Here is a 19,664-nt window from a genome sequence, read left to right as displayed (position 1 = left end):
AAAAAAAAGTGTTTTTTTTTATTGTAAATAAAGTTTTTTTAAATAAAAAAATTTATTATTTATAAATTTTCTTAATTGTCCTGTGATTTTAATGTTTACTGCAAATAGAGTTTTCATTTTGACCACCGGAGAAATTTTGTCAACTGTTCTTGTTGAACGAGTGTTATTATTATTATTTTTATTGCTGTGCATGTTGACTGAACAAATATTTGTTTTCATGAAGTGTCGAAATAAATGCTGCCATGAAATAGTGTTTTTTTTGGTTCTTGAATATATAGATCTATGTAGAAAATTATTACTTATTCATTGAGCACATATGATTTAGTGTTAGTTGTAATCAGACTTTTGCCCCCAACAGCAGCAGCAGCATGTATCAATTTAAAACACCCTTCAGATCGTGTCTGTGTGGACCGTCAATGTAGGGGAAAACAACACTGTTAACTAGAATAATTCAAAATTGCAATAAAATGTTTTTGGAAAAGCCGAAAAAAATCTACTATTGCTATAGTATTTGGCAGGAGTCCTATGATAAAATAAAAACTATTGCCACAGCCATACCAATACAATTCATACGAAGACTTGATGTTTTCAATAGTATTGAATCGAACTCGTGGTTGATTATTGATGATTTGGCTGAATCCCTTGAACAGTTCTCACAGGAAATGCTACAACTGGTCACTGTTCGCTCCCATCATGAACACATTTCCGTTACCCGAGTTCTACACAATCTGTTTCATCAGAGCAAATGTATGCGAACCCTTGCTTTGAATTGCACCGTCTATATTATCTATCGAGTCGTTAGTTATTCTATCTCGTGCAAAACTCGCAAAAATCAGATATACCCCCGCGCCCCTAAAATTCTGGTGTCAGCGTACACCCAGGTGACTAGCAAGCCCTACGGTTACATTTTGTTGGATCTTAATCAGAGCACGCCCGAGGATCTACGTGTAGTCACCGACATTTTCAACAATGAAATTACAGTATACCTTCCGGTGAACAGTAGAAAAGACTATTAGTCACCATTATGACACTGAAGAAACTACATGAACACCGGCATCTGTTGTCTATTTTAAGCATTTAAAAACTGTTGATTAGAAATTCTACACTCAATAAGGGGGTTGACAATGATTTCAATAATCTAATACCAAAACTATGTTTAAATTCAAATGAAAGCACTGTTCAAATATCAGAAGGTGTTAGACAACATACAAAGCAAGATCGTTCCACTTTACGCGCCTTGGCTTGTAAAAACAAGGGAAAAAATTTAAAAGAAAACGGCTCCTTCAGGCGGGCGGTAGCTTTTTCACACTTTTACTACCGATAATTGCAGGACTTGTAAACAGTTTTCTCTAGTGAGAGAATGGCAAAACCCTATAAATTGACACCATTTGAACTTGTTCTCTCGCCCATCGAACATTTTGAAGACAATCTAAGCAAATTCATTAACGATGAGAATATTGCCGACGACAAAAACTGCTTTTACTTCAAGATGCATTGCGACGTGTGGAAAAACATAAACCAGATCGTGAGAGACCTGCCACCGTCGTCGATCCCCCTAAACAGGAAACATCTCAAGATTCTGCAGCAGTATCGATGAGGAAGGACTTGAATTCAAGTTTATTGAAAATTGGAAACCTATTGCCAGTGACCTATCGAGAACAGAGTAAAAGATTATTATCTTATCTCATGATGGAAACTGATGATTAGCATCAGGTTCAAGTCGAGAGCACCGGTAAACGAATTATGATACAGGTAAAATGTTATACTATAGTTTATTTAATTTGTGATATGGTGATGAATAGTAAAGGACTCTTATCATTTGAAAATAATCTATACACCTGTCTTTGTGAAATAAACTTCCCCAATATTCTTATTTGAAATAAGAAAATTCTAAAGAAACTAAGAGACTATATTCCTCCTCCACCAACACCATTTAAAAAAGAAGAATAGTCAATGTTTAAAGATACTATCAGCATCCTCACTGATTGTACACCACCTGGGGCTGCTCTTCAACAGAGAAGACGAAATGATTCACCCACCAGAGAGCACAAAGGGGGTGGAAATGACACTAAGTGTCTACTTTCGAAATGGATGAAGTTTTGTAAGGTGTCTATGAAAATTGGCAAGGTGGGTAGTTTAAGGTCTCCCACAACGCTGTCCAAATCTGTCTTCGACACCACCACCACCACCACATTGAAAATGCAAAAGAGTATCTAGAAAATGAACCGAGTTAAACGCTACATCGGAATCACAGGCTTCACAGTAAACAATATCGACAAACTAAAGCCTTTTTCCCTCTGCATATAATGCAAATAGATCTTTTGAATCTAGACGCACTTCAACGACGTTACAATGTGCCCTACAAATATATTCTACTTGCAATTAGTATCGTTAGTCGCTATGCCTATGCCATTCCACTACGATCAAAAAGAGGTGTCGAAGTTGCTCAGGCCATTGAAAGTATTCTCGAACAGGATTCGTATAGAAAAATTCAATCGGATCGTGGCAGTGAATTTGTTAATCCACATGTGCAAAGCGTTCTTTTGAAATATAATACAACACTTTATCATAGTCACAGCCTTATAAAGGCTGCATGGGATGAACGATTAATAAGAACGATTTGTATATTAATTTCAATATATTGCACATTGAAAAATACATTTACTTTTATTCATTATTTATATAAAATAGTGTTTATTTATAATCATCGACCCCATCGATCTCTGTCCAACTCAAGCCCTCGGGATGTTCACTACAATGAGAATACATTTGATGCTTTTCTAAAGCAATACTCCAAGGGTGAAAAAGAGAAAAAGAAGAAAAAGAAATTCAATGGTGGTGATACTGTTCGAATTAATATAACCACCAATATTTTCGAACTGGGGAATTATTTATGGAGCACTGAACTTTTTAAAGTGTCCAAAATCCTGGACACCATACAAATAACTTCTCGACTGCGAGACACCACAGATGATGAGATTATCGGCGGTTTTTATGAATATTAATTGCAAAAAGCTAAAAACACAAGTGAAATTTATCAAATTGAAAAGATATTAAAGAGTCGTAAACGCCCTGGTAAGAAACATTTGCTTGTTCGCTGGCTAGGATACAACTCAGATTTTGATTCTTGGATCAGTGCTGAAGACATTGACAATGCCTAATGATTTCTACTTGACTTTCATGTCCAATATTTCTGATCCTCTCTACAATGATCTGAATAGAACAAGTGATTTTTGGACGAAACTATTCCCCACCATCAAATTCGACGAAGGACAGTATGAAGTAGCTCTTGTCGACTGTATTCTCAAAAATACCTCTGACATCCTGAGAAAGGATCGTAAATATGAAATAAAAACTAGACACTATGATTGGCCGCCACCACCAGGTGATCAAGAACAAATTCAAAAAATCAATTGGATGGATTACCCATATATTGAATTACCCTACGAGGAACTCACCTCCATGAATGATTTATGTCGTTCTATCAATAAAAGAATTTCCGCTCGTAAAAAATGAGCTTTTCATTTCAACTATTCAAAGGAGGAGGTCAAGATCTATATTAGTTCACCCATTGCCAGCGAAAAGGTTATTCTCAATGATAACCTAAAGGATGTTCTTGGTTTTAAGCTCAATATAATCAATGGTAAAAGTGCGGGAAACTCTAATTTCATTTTCTCTGACTACCCGCCTGCCTTCTCCACGGACACCTGTATATTTCTCTATGCTTCATTTTCTGGAAACATCTCGGGTTGGTAATTCAAATGTTCCCCTCCTACGAGTTCTTGAACGAACACCCAATCAAGAGCATATTCATCACTACAATATAAAGCATCTTCAGTATATTCCCGTAAACACTTACTATTTGGAACTCTGTCAGTTAACACTAAGAACAGAATTAGGTGATCCCATAGCAATTTCAAAAGGTTTGGCTGTGATTAAATGCCATTTTCAACCCATCGTTCAACAACAAGATGTCTAATAGAAAATTGGTATTCACTTGTCCTGATATTGACTGCTATGTTAATACTCTTGGCCCAAGACAACAGGGCAATGGAATGGACTATTACAAGGGTCGCTCGTCAATGTCTGGCTACGGTCTTGGCAGCTGGTTTTCTAAGCTCTTTTACTCTTCGCTAACACCGGCTAGAAAATATCTTGTACCGGCTGCGACAGATTTTGCATCCTCTACACTATACGATTGGGGCTCTGGCAAGGATTTAAAAAAAAGTGCTTCGGACAATCTTAGGTCCAGTGCGCGAACCCTTGGCGAGAGATTAAAACAGAATGGTAAAGGTTTAAAACGGTCAAGAAACAATGCATCACTCATCAGTCTCCGCTCAGGTCGGAAACGTAAGACATCCCCCTTGTCAAAGAAAAGAAGGAAAAAGCCGACACGTAGTGTAACCAGAAGCCCCAGGAAGAAGAAAATTGTCAGATCGAAACTAGATTTCTTCTCCTAAAATGTCCTACCTACCACATAAGGATTCCCAACCTTCGATCACCGCCTCATTGAATCTATTCAATGCTGAAAATATCGATGTGAGTGTCAAGCATGGGTACTATGAATAATTTTATCCACAACAACCCCTCTCTGATAATATACACTTTAAAATTTATTCCAATGAAGACTACTTTATGGACATGTCTTCAACATTTATAGATTTGCAAATGAAAGTCCTGATATCTGATAATGCAATGCCGATTCGGGCCGATTGAATATCATATGAAAATTGTATACTACATAATTTATTTCGTCAAATTAGTGTGTACATCAATGGCACGCTGGTGAGCACAAGCACCAATCTCTCCAACTATACAAGCTATATGCAATTCATGCTGATGACACCGAAGTCATACAAGGACTTGAGAGGCGCCTCCAATGGATATGAATATATTACTAATACTGATAGTACAGATGCACTTAAAAATGCTACAACTAGTGAATTACATCTAGTTGGAAAAATATATCATGAAATATTTAATATACCCCACTGGCTGCCACCCAAGGTTAAAGTGGATATAAAATTGACGCTTGCACCCCCCAATTTCATATTGTGAAAGGAACTGGCTGCCAATCCAGATGCAAGTCTCTCCCTCAACTCTGCAATACTACATGTGCGTAAACAGCAGGTTATGAGTTCTGGTGCTTTGGCCGTGGAAAAACTGAGAGCCAATGGCAACAATATTAAACTACGTAGTCCTCATACAATCACCAATGAGCTTCTTTGTGCCATGGTCACACGCACCTTAACATATTCATCATTTATCAATGGTTAAATTCCCTGGAATTTGTAGTTGGCAGGTTAATATATTGAAAGTAAAAGTTGATCAAGGACTTACGTCAAACATTCAGTCGATTTGTTCGGACTTTCATCTATTATGTTAGAAGTACATTGCATCACCATCTAAACTAAATACTTTGTAAAACTATCGCGCACCTTGTTTGATATGACAAAGCTAAAAATCGATCCCGATTTGCACCTATTCGAACATGGTATAACCGAAGATATGTTTGCTAAAACACATGGTATCATTGTTTTTGATTTGTCTGGCACACAAGATATAAGCATAGTACATACGTGGACTTTACGTTTAGAGTGTACATTTATAAACCCATTTGCAGAGAGTGTTGCACTAATCTCACTAAATCAATATGAAACCTATTGGGAAATCACTCCCGAAGGTAGTGTTCTACTAGACTTGGCACCATGAACACCAGTCAAATAATCAATGTATTTAATATGGACCCATACATGTCTCAGTACAAATCCTAGTGTCTACCCTCAGACTATCTTGGAAAAATTCAAAGCGTGAACAAGACCTTGATTATTGTTAATAACAGTCCGTCGACTGTGCTGACGGGTCATTGGATGTGCATCTTTCAAACAAAGAAGAATATAGAATTTTTTGATCCTCTTGGTCTACCCTATACATTCCACACACCTCACATCAGCAACTATATTGAGAGCAGTGGGGAAACTATTATTCAAAATCGAAAGAGGGTGCAGGATCTAACGACTAAAAGCTGCGGCTTCCATGCACTACTATATTTTGTGTTCCGATGTCGTGGCTATACTTACAAGCAGTTTCTACACATTTATAGTGACAATCCCCGTCTGAACGACTTTCTAGTGGAAAATATCCTCTCATACCTATACAGTATTGATTTCAGTGCCCTAAGAGTAAGGTGCTTAAAAAATGTTTGTGAATTTGCTTATTAATAAAATGTATATATACAACAATGTCTTTAAATCTTCACTTTTATATTTCTTCATCTTTGAGGTATAGGCAACTGTCGTGAATCACTAATGCTGGTAAATCATTTGGATTCACTGTATATTGATCTTGATTGACTGCAAAGTCAGGGTCACATTTTCTACAGTACAATGTAACTTCACTCTTGTCATATCTCTTTGTATAGTCAATGATACTATTTGCATTCATATTATGAAATTCACGAGTTTCAATCTGTCTATTTGAAGCGATATCACATACATTTTTTTCAAGTGGTGAATCACATTCTGTCACAGCCAAATAAAAATCGCTTGGTTTATAGTCATAGTAGGTGGTGTCATCACAGCGGTGATGTAAAAACCAGATTGTCTTGTTACCCCAACAGTTGAATCGTAGACCAGATTCCTCTTCCCAGAATAATTTAAATCCTCGACGATACCAATCTCGTAGAAATAAACTAAAATCACGTTTAGGATTCTTTCCAATCATAGCGGGGTAAGTATTCTCCCACTGGTCACATTTATCATTGTGACAATTAGAGCACAGGTGCCCTCTAGGGTGAGAATCACACACCTCCTCAAGACATGAATTACATCCTTTAATTTGTACTGCATAGCCTCTATGTAATTTACAAGGATTACATAATTTACACTTTTCACTATAGCCATCTATCATTATACAATTCTCACATTGTTTCTAACTGCCAAGAGTGTACATGCACAATGGACATATATAGAACACTTTTCGTTTTCCGATGTCAACTTACTCACCGCCAACACGAAACTGATCCTCCTCACTCGATAAATTCACTGTGGAGGGAAATGGGGGAGAGATGAGTCGCTCTGTGGTGTTACCTCCTTCGAAGGATGGGGGAGCCATCTACATTGAATCTATTGGTACTATTTTCAAAAGTATATCCACAATATGATTATGCCATGTTTCAATTAATATATCAAAAAATTTACTATATGCATTTGAATCACATTTTAAAAGTTTCTTACAATAGTCCAATGGGGGGAATCACTCCTCATTATATTGTCAAGTGTTCCCCGACAAGAGAATATCCTGCGTTTAAGAGATAACTCGAGAAAATCATCATCCAAAATCAAATGTTTTTCCATAAACACTAGATTTGATCTAATTCTCTCTTTCTCAAATGTATTCATTTTTCAGTCCTTTCACTCCAACTGCTGACTCTAAACTGATCCTGATTCGTTAACCCTGACCAGAAAAGAAAGAGAACATTTTAAATTTCGAAACAATTTTATTGAATAATTACAACAACAACATCAATAATACAGAGCATGTACAATCAGCGATACTGTTTATTGTCTTCAATATGTCTCACCAATGCACTTAAAGCACATTGAAGTCTATTCACGTGTGCTATATCAACTTTAGTGGCGAAACATAATTGATCCTCCATTTTAAATTTGCTCAAGGATATCACATATCTTGCATATACTGCATCCCATTCCAGACAAAGCCGTGATCCTTTCATGATTTCCACCGCAATGTTTGGTGCTCTTGTATTCTTATCATCAACTCCACTATCAACTTCTAATAGGGTAAACATTCCACTCATCGCCATCGTCAACACAAATATATATCCAAATGAGTAAAGTCAAAACTCTTCTTCTCACTCCTTTGAATTCTATTCACAGACTAATAAAACTCTAGCAAAAACCCCTTCCTTATATTCCCACCGCCGCTAATATGTAAACAAGCCCTCTGATTGGCTGAGAAGGAAACACGTGATCTAACTGTTTCCCGTTATCGGATCAATAAAATTCCCAATCGATTACACAATCAAGTTCTCGGAAATTCACTTCCCCCTCGAGTCCTAGATCAATACCACTGTTCCCGTTATAATTCAATGCGCTTTTGCAACCTTCGTCCTGGAGTTATTATTGAGCGATTACGTAATCTTTCTCCCTAGGGACTCTATGACTATATTGTTTCATAATTCCCCATGCTCGTGAATCAATAATTCCCCCATCGATTATGTAAATCGTCCCTCATGTCATTCGCACGTGGCCAAACAACAACAGATCGATTGACCTTGACACACCAACAGTAGACTCGATCGATAATCCTTTAATAAATAATGTCCCCCATCGATTATGTAAATCACCCCTCGTGCCATTACACGTGGCCAAACAACAACAGATCGATTGACCTTGACCCCCATTAGACTCGATCGATAATCCTTGAATAAATTATGTCACACATCGATTATGTAAATCAACCCTCCTGTCATTCGCACGTGGCCAAACAACAACAGATCGATTGACCTTGACACACACACATTAGACTCGATCGATAATCCTTGAATAAATTATGTCCCGTCAGCATTAAACTAAATTGTAGATGGCAGCAGGGGTGCGTGACACGAGTCAATAAGGCCCTTCTACTGTAATACACTGAATTGATAAACACGAACATCGGTTTTTTTCAAACTTCATCTATTATTATTATTATTATTATTATTATTAGGAGGAGGAGGAGGTTGGAGCCACTATCAGTGGGTCGATGCTCAGGCCTTCAGGGTCCATTGGCTCTACTCCCTAAAAACTATGCTCCATTTATGGTTGGGGGGACCAATGATGGGTTCAGCCTCCCCACCCTTACCATATATCTTGCCAGCTGTTAGACTTCTACGTCCCTTACTTGTCCTCCAGCTTAACAATAACATTATCAAATATCTCAAGCTGGTGTGTATTCCTAGATTGACATTCTTTTATCACATGTCTTCTTGTGTCCACAGTGGCCATATCGTATTTTTCGCATGAGGAGGATTCACCCCTCCCTATTCGGGAAAGATATTTTCTAGAAATTTCCAATTCCTGTTATGGCTTCTATAACCATTCTCATCTCGGACGTTTTCAGTCGTAGAAAATGTTTAGTCAGGGTATGGTTGAACTTCGGGAGTGATTCCTTCGTTTCCTTATACCCCACCTTCCTATGCCAATTTTGTTCCGCTCTCTCATTGCTCCAGTCCCTCACTGTCGCCTTCCAACAACTCTGGGACATTGGGATGAAATGTTCTGGACCATAATTTCTCAGTAATGTCCCAACCTTAGCTGCTTCATCTGCCATCTCATTACCCTTTATTCCAGAGTGCCGTGGGACCCACATTGGGGTAGTGTGGTTTCCTTTGGTTAGCAAGTTATTCAAAGCTTCGTAACATTCCAATTCACTATTTTGCTAGATGTTTACATTCTGAAGAGTCCCTATGCATGCTTCATTGTCATTTAAGACCAATATATATTTTCCTGTACTTCCCCTTTTCAACAGTCTTTCAGCTGCCCGTTCTATTCTTAGCATTTCAAAAAACCGTTAAAAAACCGTTGCAAATTTTCCCAGGTGATAACTGATAACCTTCTTGTCCACATTAGGATTATTCTTCAAACGTCATGCTTTCCACAACAGAGTTAATCCAAGACTGAAAAAAGTTGTCCTTTACCTTATATTAATTAAAAAAAACTTTTTCCACAAAATAAGTTTTTCAAAAAAAGTAAAGAATCAAATAATCAACCAAGCTTACAACTACCACAAATCAGTATCAATAAATAAATGAAACCCAAAACGAACAAAAATTAAAATAAATAGCACAGTCAAACTCAAAACGAGCAGAAATTAATACGAGTAGGGTTCAAAACCCATATGCTTTCTAAAAGCAAGAATGTAATTTGTACTTTACCGAAAAAAATTCAAATGAATGTGCATTATCAGTTTAACATACATATGCTCATATTCATTCCTTAAAATCTGTATAAGTTTTGATTTCTTAAAGTTGTAAAAGGGAAAATATTAAAACGAATTTTTTTGACGAGCGGCCGAACCCCCTCATATACGTAATAATTTCTTTTTTTAGGTTTGAATGTTGCTCCTTACTTTCAGTTGAAAAAATTTGTTGTTTTTTTTATTTGATTTCTGATCGTTTTTAAAATAGTGCTGGGAAAAGCGGCGCCCCTGGACTCTTCATGGAAAATTCTCTTCCCCCATGAAAAATTCCTCCATGGAAATATCTTCCCACGTAACCCTCTTCCCCCGAACACTTCCATACCCCCAGCAGAAAAAAAATCCATCACTTAAAAAGGGAACTTGAACTTTTAATTTCCGTTCGAAATGAGCCCTCTCACGATATACTAGGGCCACTAGAACGAAACGATCAATTCTAGGGAAAAACAACGAAAAAACAAATATACACGCATCCGTGATCTTTCTTTTGGCAAAAAATACAAAATTCCACATTTTTGGTGAGGTCTTCATTAAGATTCTATTACTTTTAGGAGGGGGTTTCCCCCTTTTTCAAAAATAAGGTAAATTTTCTCAGGCTCGTAACTTTTGATGGGTAAGACTACACGTTTATGAAACTTATATATTTAAAATTGGCATAAAAAATCGATTCTTTTGATGTACCTATTGGTATCAAAATTCCGTTTTTTAGAGTTTCGGTTACTATTGAGCCGGGTCACTCCTTACTTATTTTTTAACTGAAAGTAAGGTAAACATTAGAACTTAAAACGAACAGAAATTATTCCGTATATGAAAAGGGATGTCCCCTCCTCAACACCTCGCTCTTTACGCTAAAGGTTTTTACTGTTTAAAAAAAATAAAGTTGGGAGACAGAGTCAAACTTAATACCAGCAAAAATACGTAATTTGGCATTTTTCCCGAGATGATTGGCCATGCGTCATGCGCAATATTTTTTTTCTGTTCTTTTCACTAGTAGTCCTAGTCCAACCTTTCGTGGTGTGAGCATGGAGCAACTCGTGCTAATAGTAACCGAAACCTTAAAATAAGAGTTATAGATTACAGTGTAAAAAAAGGACCTTCTATTTTTGATGGTAATTCAAAATATATAAAATTGTTAATCTTAAATTACTCGTCAAATGTTACGAGCCTAAGAAAATTGGCCAAATTTTAGATGTGGAAATTTTAATGGGGAAAACATCCCTGGTGAGGAAACTGATCTTGACAAAAATCACAATTTAATCCAGGATCTCATAGAAACCTAGTATGGATATTTAAGATACCTAGTATTGATATGAATCCCCCCCCCCAATCTCTTCAAAATATTTTAAGGGGTGTACTTTTTCAAGGATGATCATCATTCAGTGACGAACAAAGTAGTATTGGATGATAACAAGCTTGAATAAAAAAATATATATATATATATATATATATATATATATATATATATATATATATATATATATATATATATATATATATATATATATATATATATATATATATATATATATATATATATATAAAATAGGGGTTGAGGGAATGCAACAGGGAGTTGCAGTCTCCCTTAGATTTAAGAAAACATTAAACCAAATTAATGGATTAGAAAATGTCTCTTGTCAATAAAGAAACAAAAATCAGATAAACAAAGTTTGGATTGGAGTGTTTGTTTGTGCAGAATCTACATTCTATGTGTGTTTTTTCCATTAATGTTAATTTGTTCGTGAAAAGCTATTAGCACATCAAAATTGGTATAACTTAAGAAAAAAAGGGTTAAGCATCCCGTAAAGGAGTGTAACCATGATGAAAATTAATCAATGAAACTGAAAATTTGTGAGAACCCTAAAGTAACTATCTATAAAATACGAAAAACAATAATTTTGGCTCGCACAGGGCCAAAATTGTAGTACAGTTATAACACCAGCTTTTTGTTTGGAGTTGAGCGGATTATTATATTGGGAGGGAACGTACCTTAGGCCTCTAAGCAGCTTTTTTAGGCCCAAATTTTCAAACTTTCCATGTAGGTGCTTCAGGTGATATGGATGAATAGTCAGATGAATATGGGAAGCATCGTTATACAAAAGTTAAACTTTAAAGTAAAGAGTGGGTGTTGAAGGGGGAGTAGCACCCGTCTCATAGTTAAGATATCCTTGGATATGGTACTACAAACGAAAAGAAGAAAAATCAAATAAAAGCAAAGACTGACATTAAAGCTCAAAATAATCAGGTATTTTTCTGTATTGACGGGGCTACCTCCTCCCCTTTCCAGCCTTCCGCTTCTTAGGATTAATCTTGATTTCCTTCTCCCAAAAAATGGCAATGAGAATGGGATCAAAACTTTTCACAATGCCTCAAGAATAGAGGGGCTTATTGTAGCGCATTTACTTTTTACAATAAAACTGTCAGGTCAAAAATTATGAAAGGTAATAGGTAAGTAAAGTACTTGCAACTACCAACTGGCTACATATGTTGTATTCAAGGGTGTTTACAGTAAATTACTAGTAAAACTTTGGCGCACAGAGCAAGAGGGCTGAGGAATAGAGGGGGGCATCCCCCGTGTTATGTTCGTTTCAAGTGTCAATGTCGCTGTTTGATTTCAATTTTTAAAACCTTTTTTTATTTAATCATCGTACAGAACAAGTGGTTGGAAAGTATTAGGAGTGGGATAATTTCAAAGGAAATCGAAATATCCATTCCTATTTTTCAGTAACAAAAGCGATAGCGCCATTACTAAGTTTCAATGCCCGCGATTGGTACCACAAATGAACAATTTTGGCCCGAACAGGGCTGATATGGCTGCGAATAAAAACTTCAAGCCAGTCGTTTCAGCACTATATGAAATTATTCATATAACCTCTTAGTTTCAGACCTCATGCAGCAACGCGGCGTGGCGTGTTCCTCGTTAAGCATATATGTAGTCCATAAAAATGAATTGATATTCGTGACATAGTATTTTCAAGCTTCAGCCGACTGATTCGGTTTATTTGAAGCTTTATTGATCATCAAAAGCATCACATAGTTGCGTACCTACTATTGGGTGGTAGGGAGCTCCTGCAGAATTAAAATATGCATTTTATGATCAGAATCCTTCTGGTTTTTATTTGAGGTCCTTCAGACCAATTTGAGGGGTAGGGCGGATAAACTTTAAACTACCTTAGTTTGGACGAGTATTTTTAGACTAAGCATATGGTACCAAAGCTGAGATGCTGAGAGCTTCTCTCTTAAAATATTTGGAATTTTAAATGACAAACTGCATTCCTTTGCTTACCTGAACAAAGGTGAGAGGTATGAGAAGGCATCTTCTATAGCCCATTTATCGTTAATGATAAAAAATGCGTTAACGATGCAGATCCACAATTACTAAGTCCACTGGTACATCATACTGCACCTAGTTGTGCTCACAAACCTTTTAAGGATGGTTCATAGATGAGTCATAGAACGGAAGTACCATGTGTCTTGGCTAAAAATCAAATAACAAACACTAAATGAAATACAGGAATAATACTTTACAAACATTCCCAAACTATAAAAACCTCTCGAAACATTACAGGTCTATCCCTATAACTTATTAAAATTTCGCATCAATCCTATCAATCCACAACACCAAAGAGTTTAAAGATTAACTCGTTCTGTTATATCTATCCCTGAGGGGATTCATATTTTTGGATGCAGGAAAATTCATCAGGACAGCAAAAACAGGGTAATTATGCAAACAGCTTTTGAAAATATGGAAGAAATTTATGCGGCCTTTGCTTTTGACTTTATCGTAATTTCCATTCAGTAGGAAAATTAGTCATAGAAAAACAAGGAAATATATAGAACAACAGGGAAGTTGCATTAAAAACATAAGAAATAATGGGTAAATTTTGCAAAACCTACCTCAGATTTAGAGGAAGAATGGAACTGTATTTATGAAATAGCAAATACGGAATTTTCAACAATGGCTATATTCCGATAATATGCATATATTTGCATATATTTTTTATATATTTTATATACTCATATATTTTGTTATATATTATATAAATATATGTTAATAACAAAATATATATAACAAACAATAATAATATTGCATATATTTGGCTTTATATATATTTGAAAAACAATTTTCACGAAATCGTGGATTACTTACTCCGCCATATGTTTTCTTGAGGCTAGAACTCGTTCTTCAAATGTAGCAATTCGCTACTTCCTGTTTTTAATTCTATAATCTAGACTGAACTTAGAAATCAAATTTACAAAAATTAGAATTAAATAATTAAAGAAAAAAATATTACTTATGTACCTAAATTAGAAAAAAATATGGCACCGGTCTCTCTGTAATTTAGGCTCTAGCAATTTTGTCCCTGCTCCCTCATCTCGTCAGGTGAAGTTTTCTGAGGTTCCTAGTTTCCTTCACTCTTAGCTGCAACGTGCAACCTATGCTTTGCTTAAACTGTCTTTGTGTTTTTTATTTAGTTTATTTGCTTTTAATTCTGCAAAATTGTTTTTTGAATTTGTACTACCTTTTTGACATTTTGATAAATTTCGTTCTTATTTATATTTGCTCATTGTTTTTTGTATGTGCTTTTTGACTCTAAAGTGCGAATTTGGCCCACCTGGGCTTGTGATAGCCACTTTTCAGAAATAAAATCTTATCCTAAACAATATCTATTTATTTCCAACAATATACTTTTATTCAAATATTAGAGAGATTAAAATGTTTCACAAGTTTTTGGAAGCCAATTGAACTTCAGTAAGTCAAGGTATCCTGATCTTTTATTCAGGATGGTTTCAGTTTGTTTCAAATGCCAGGCTAAGAAGCTGGGTGAAAGCTATTGGCCAGCAATGAGTTATATTTATTTGATATTTTACCATATAATGTCTTCAACACTATATACTCGTGACTCTATTCACAATAACTGTGGTCCAAAATACCGCTTTTGTAGAAAGTTAGGATAATCTTACTGTTTTTATAAGATCGGTGCTCATATAGAAATTTCGAATATAGCAATTTGCTCTTCATAAAAATAACACATTAATAACGATTTTTTTAATAATTAGTTTTAAAAGTGGTAACATCCACACTATCAAAGTTAAACTAAGAATGGACATAATAGAGAGAGAGAAATTCATTTTTATTAAATACCAATATTCACAAAAAAAAACATATCAAACAGACCTACCACGTGAAAATCTATACAGATTTGTTTGTGGCAGGACTCACTATTTTACTCACTCATATATATATTGAAAAAAAAACTTACTCACATATATAATCGAAAAAAAATAATAATAATAATAATGCAATCAAATAAATAAATAAGAAATAAAATGGACATAATACACCGGATTTCTTAGAAGAACTGATGATTCGTCATTCTGATTGTAATTGTAGAAGTGATCAATGAACACTCACACATAGTGGTCTCTAAAGAGTGGAAATTGAGAGTCTAAAAGAATTTTCGGGTTGGGCAGGGTTTCTTAAAAAAAAATAATGCATATTTGTGAGGTTATTAGGAAAATTGCACTTGTTTGAATTATCCTTCTTTCTAGGGGGGGGGGGGCTTGATTAGCCCTCTTTCTGTTCGTTTCAGGAAAGGAGTGCTAATTAAATAACTAATTTATGTGTTTATGACACCCAAATGTATATTGGATGTAAATTGAACTAATACAAAACTGCTATAAATAAAAGCCACAATGAGCTTTGTAGATGGCACTATCTGTTGAAATCAATTCTGCTGGATAGTCTCTTAGTCTCATGAATTAGTTTACTCGTATTGTTTTCATGAGCAGTAAAATAACAAAATATGTTACCTAGCCAATTATAAACTGATTAGGTGTATTGACAAACTGATATGAAAAGTGAATAAATTCGTATTTCAATTTATTGTAATATAATACTTTTAAATATAACAGCTAACAATAGTTTGAAATATGCCAGTCTTCAATAGCACTCACACAAGACTTTAAGCCCCCCCCCCCCTTCTCTCTTAGAGGACCAAAACTATAAAGACAATTGAAGAAATTGGAAAAATAAAAAAATGTCCAGCCCCCCCCCCCCAGGTAATTAGTTTTAAAAATTACAAGTTGCAGCCCCCTCCCAAACTTACATACTGAAAGAAATTTTTGCGCGTTTCCTTGCTGTCATTTCTTACATGTACCTTAGCATATCTCCATAAAACTTAGTATATCGACTACAATTATAATGAGTAATAGTTTTATTTTTCCTTACAGTAATGCAATTGGAAGAGGAATTAAGATGTTTTAAAATCCCTCCTCCACCACCACCTCCTCCACCTTCTACTCCTTATACACCAGCTACACCAAAATCTGTTTCAAGCCACCCTCTACTATCCATAGCCCATCTGTTCAAATTCAAGACCCGACCAAGTGAGAAAAAGAAAAAATACAGAAGAGCTAGCTACCCAAGCATTGACACACGTGAACTTGATGCATTTGAAGAAGCTGTTGGACAGATAAAACAGGGTAAATACAGCCTGAAACATATACAAAAGGTAAACAAAAATGTTAATTTTATTAGAAAACTATCCTCAGGATTAGAGAAAAATAGTCAGCAAATCTTAACGACCATAAACAGGCTAGGATTTACCTATTCACAGAAAAGTGATTTTAAAACAACACAGGAATTCCTTGGCCAGTTATAATCTGTCAGATGTCTCTCAAAAAGGGTAGCTGAGAGTTAGGTTAGACCATGTGTCCTGTATTTCAGAAGAGTACCCGTTTTGAATGTGTGGTGCCTAATAATTTAATAATGCAGTGTCAATTATCGTCCTAGGATTTGTCTAGGTACATCTTCAAAATCTTTAAGCCACCATGGCTTATATGGCAATATGACAAAAAATGGCGAATATGGCAAATAATGCGTATAAACAAATTTTTGAAGCGTTTTAAAAGTTTTTGTTGTAAAAAAAACCGAAGGGATACCCCCCTCCTCCTCCTTCAAGCAAGAATCCCGGATAAGAATTTGTAGATGGTTTTCAAACAAGCTTGAGGATCGTTAAATTTGTAATTGGTTCCAGATACCAATAAAAGACACATCTGGACCAGTCTTCATTTGTTCCAGAATGGTCTCTGCTCACTGGCCTCTGGGATTTTACTAAGGAAACATTGAAACACTTTTGTATGTAATTTTTAACAGCTTGACTAGTATGCATGTATTTCACAAGTTTTACCTGACACAGGGATACCATATAGATCTTATGGTAGAGGCTCCACTGTGCCGGGTAAAGAAAGCAAAGCCTCGAAACCCGTGAAGGCAGGTGGTATTTCTTCTCATGACCCCTAAATAGAAGGTTCTACTTGGAAATAGTTTGCTAGATTGAAGGTGCTTTTGCTTGTAAATTTACAACAACTTACATTAATTGATGAAAACTTTGAATTGATTTGGACATTTCTATTTGGTTGATGGTTCGGTTATACTGTTTGGTCCTAGGTAGTTGTATAGATGGGTAAGGTGAAAGCCTCGTTCAAGTGCACATTTGTCTCAATTGCTGGATTAGGACGACAGTTTTTGAGGAATCTAAAATAGCTAAGAACTACTTTTTTTATTGATGCTGCAACAAACTTGCACTTGGAATGAGGAAGAATATTGAGGAAGGAATGAGGAAGAAAGAAGCACCAACCTTTACCATTTTGCAGTAGTAACGATTCTTCTCAATTTTTTAATGAAGATACAAAGAAAGTATTTTCAAAAGCAAGGGGAAGGGGGACTTTCTTCGACTTTTGCTTAAATGAAGATAAATAAAATATAGTTTTGAAAACCAGGGGGAGGGGCAGGTTCGTATCCCGGATTTTGTTTGAAGGGGCGGGGGGGTATTCTTTTCGGTTTTGATTTTACAACAAAAACTTTAAAACACGTACAAAATATATTTATATGCATTTTTGCTACGTGAAGAAAAATTTTGGGATGAAGGAGGGATCAAGCTCCGAGCTCCTCCCTGGATACAGCCTTGGGGGGGGGGGGGGGGGTTCCAGCACCAAGAATCAATGGGATAAAAACTAATTTTTACTCAAAAAGGGTATAAAAACAACGAAAGGACCACTGACAAACGTGTGCTTGGTTTGTTAACAGTGTTGAAGTGAAAATCTAACTTAGGAAGGGAGTGGTTTATTCAGAAATAGATTCTAGCAACGAAAAGGGGGTTTTTGAAGTCATTTAAAAACCAAATGTGACTTAATATTATGCCGTATCACATTTCAGGGATGGGGACTTAGTCTCTCAAACAGTCTTCCTGCAAACGTCACTCTCTGTGTGAATTAATACTAATGTATTCATTATTGCGATGACGCGGTTGTTATATTTTAGTAGGATGCATAACAAAACTATACTTTAGGAAATAATTTGAAGTGTTAACTTATGTTGTTCATGCTGGATTTTTTTTTGTAATTACTCCTAATTTCTTTAAATCTAGGATTAAGGAAACAATATAGAATGTTTTATAACAGATAATTGCTTACAATGTACATATTGGTATGTCATTTTAGTAATAAACTTGTTTATCTCTTATAGCTTAGTTTTGATGCGTCCTCCACTTTATTATTTCAGTCGGGAAATAAAAAAAATGTATTCTTTTTTTGTCGAAATTAACTAGACTTTTTGTGCTGTCCATGGACAGCAAATATCAAGCCAGTTTCATAATCCCCGAAGAGCCCTCGCCCCCTTCCCTTAAACAGCGGAAAAATACAACCTGGTGATTTATTGTTTTACATTGCAGATTCCTACCCATTCAGGATTCTTTGAATATACTTCTTTCATAGACTGTTTTATCAATGAATTCCAATGAAATTTTTAGTCCTAGTGCCAGTTTTAGTCTTCGTGCCAGTAAAAAATGGACCTCAATAAACTGATGTCTCCCGCCATTTCCTGGCATGGAGTGAGACTGTTTCAGTGAGACCTTTCATAGACTGTTTTATCAATGCATTCCAATGAAATTTTTAGTACTAGTGCCAGTTTTAGTCTCAGTGCCAGTAAAAAATGGACCTCAATAAACTGATATGTCCCGCCATTTCCTGACATCGAGTGATAATTTGGTCTAAAATGATGCAAAATTGGTATTGCAAGACACAAATTCTGCTAAAGAATAAGGGGATGTTTCATATCTCACATCACTACACCAGAAAAAGTAACAAACAATATAAAAGGTTTTATAACAGATTTTTTTTTGTAATTTTTTTTTGTAATTTCGTAAATTTTTTTTTGTAATTACTCCTAATTTCCTTAAATCTAGGATTAATGAAACAATATAAAATGTTTTAACAGATAATTGCTTACAATGGACATATTGGTATGTCATTTTAGAAATAAACTTGTTTATCTCTTATAACTCTAGTTTTGATGCGTCCTCCCACTTTATTCGTTTAGTTGGGAAATCAAAAATATTTATTATAAAATTTTACCCTTTTCATCAAGTACTAAGAATAAAACTAATTTTTCTTTTAAAAATATTATTTTTCCATGTTTTAGGCATGAAGTCTGTCTTTAAGTCACACGAGTTAATCTAGAAAACTTGTATTTGGGGGAAAAAGGGTCACTAGTAGGCAGGGGCGTCCTGAAGGGGGGGGGGGGTGCCCCCCCCCAACATTTTGGCATCCAATTCAGGAATTTGGCAATTCAGAAATTTTGCAAAATTGGCCGAAATGTAGCAAAATTCTTGATTTCTGCAGAAAAT

General features: G+C 35.6%; 1 protein-coding gene across 2 annotated transcripts in view; it reads left to right on the top strand.

Moving 5' to 3' along the window:
* LOC148952763 (uncharacterized) overlaps positions 1–19,664 on the top strand; it is a 50,042-nt gene that overhangs the window by 26,707 nt on the left and 3,671 nt on the right. For both annotated transcript variants that reach the window (XM_089088072.1, XM_089088071.1), the window contains exon 3: positions 16,210–16,490. In XM_089088072.1, the coding sequence (XP_088944198.1) occupies positions 16,210–16,490 (281 nt within the window). The remainder of the gene's footprint in view (positions 1–16,209; positions 16,491–19,664) is intronic.

Source organism: Artemia sp. Qi Xiang Cuo, chromosome 4 (genome assembly GCF_049724085.1).
Source record: "Artemia sp. Qi Xiang Cuo chromosome 4, ASM4972408v1, whole genome shotgun sequence".
Classification (NCBI taxonomy): domain Eukaryota; kingdom Metazoa; phylum Arthropoda; class Branchiopoda; order Anostraca; family Artemiidae; genus Artemia; species Artemia sp. Qi Xiang Cuo.
Note: the sequence above shows the minus strand (reverse complement) of the source record. Positions and strands in the feature narration are given on the sequence as shown.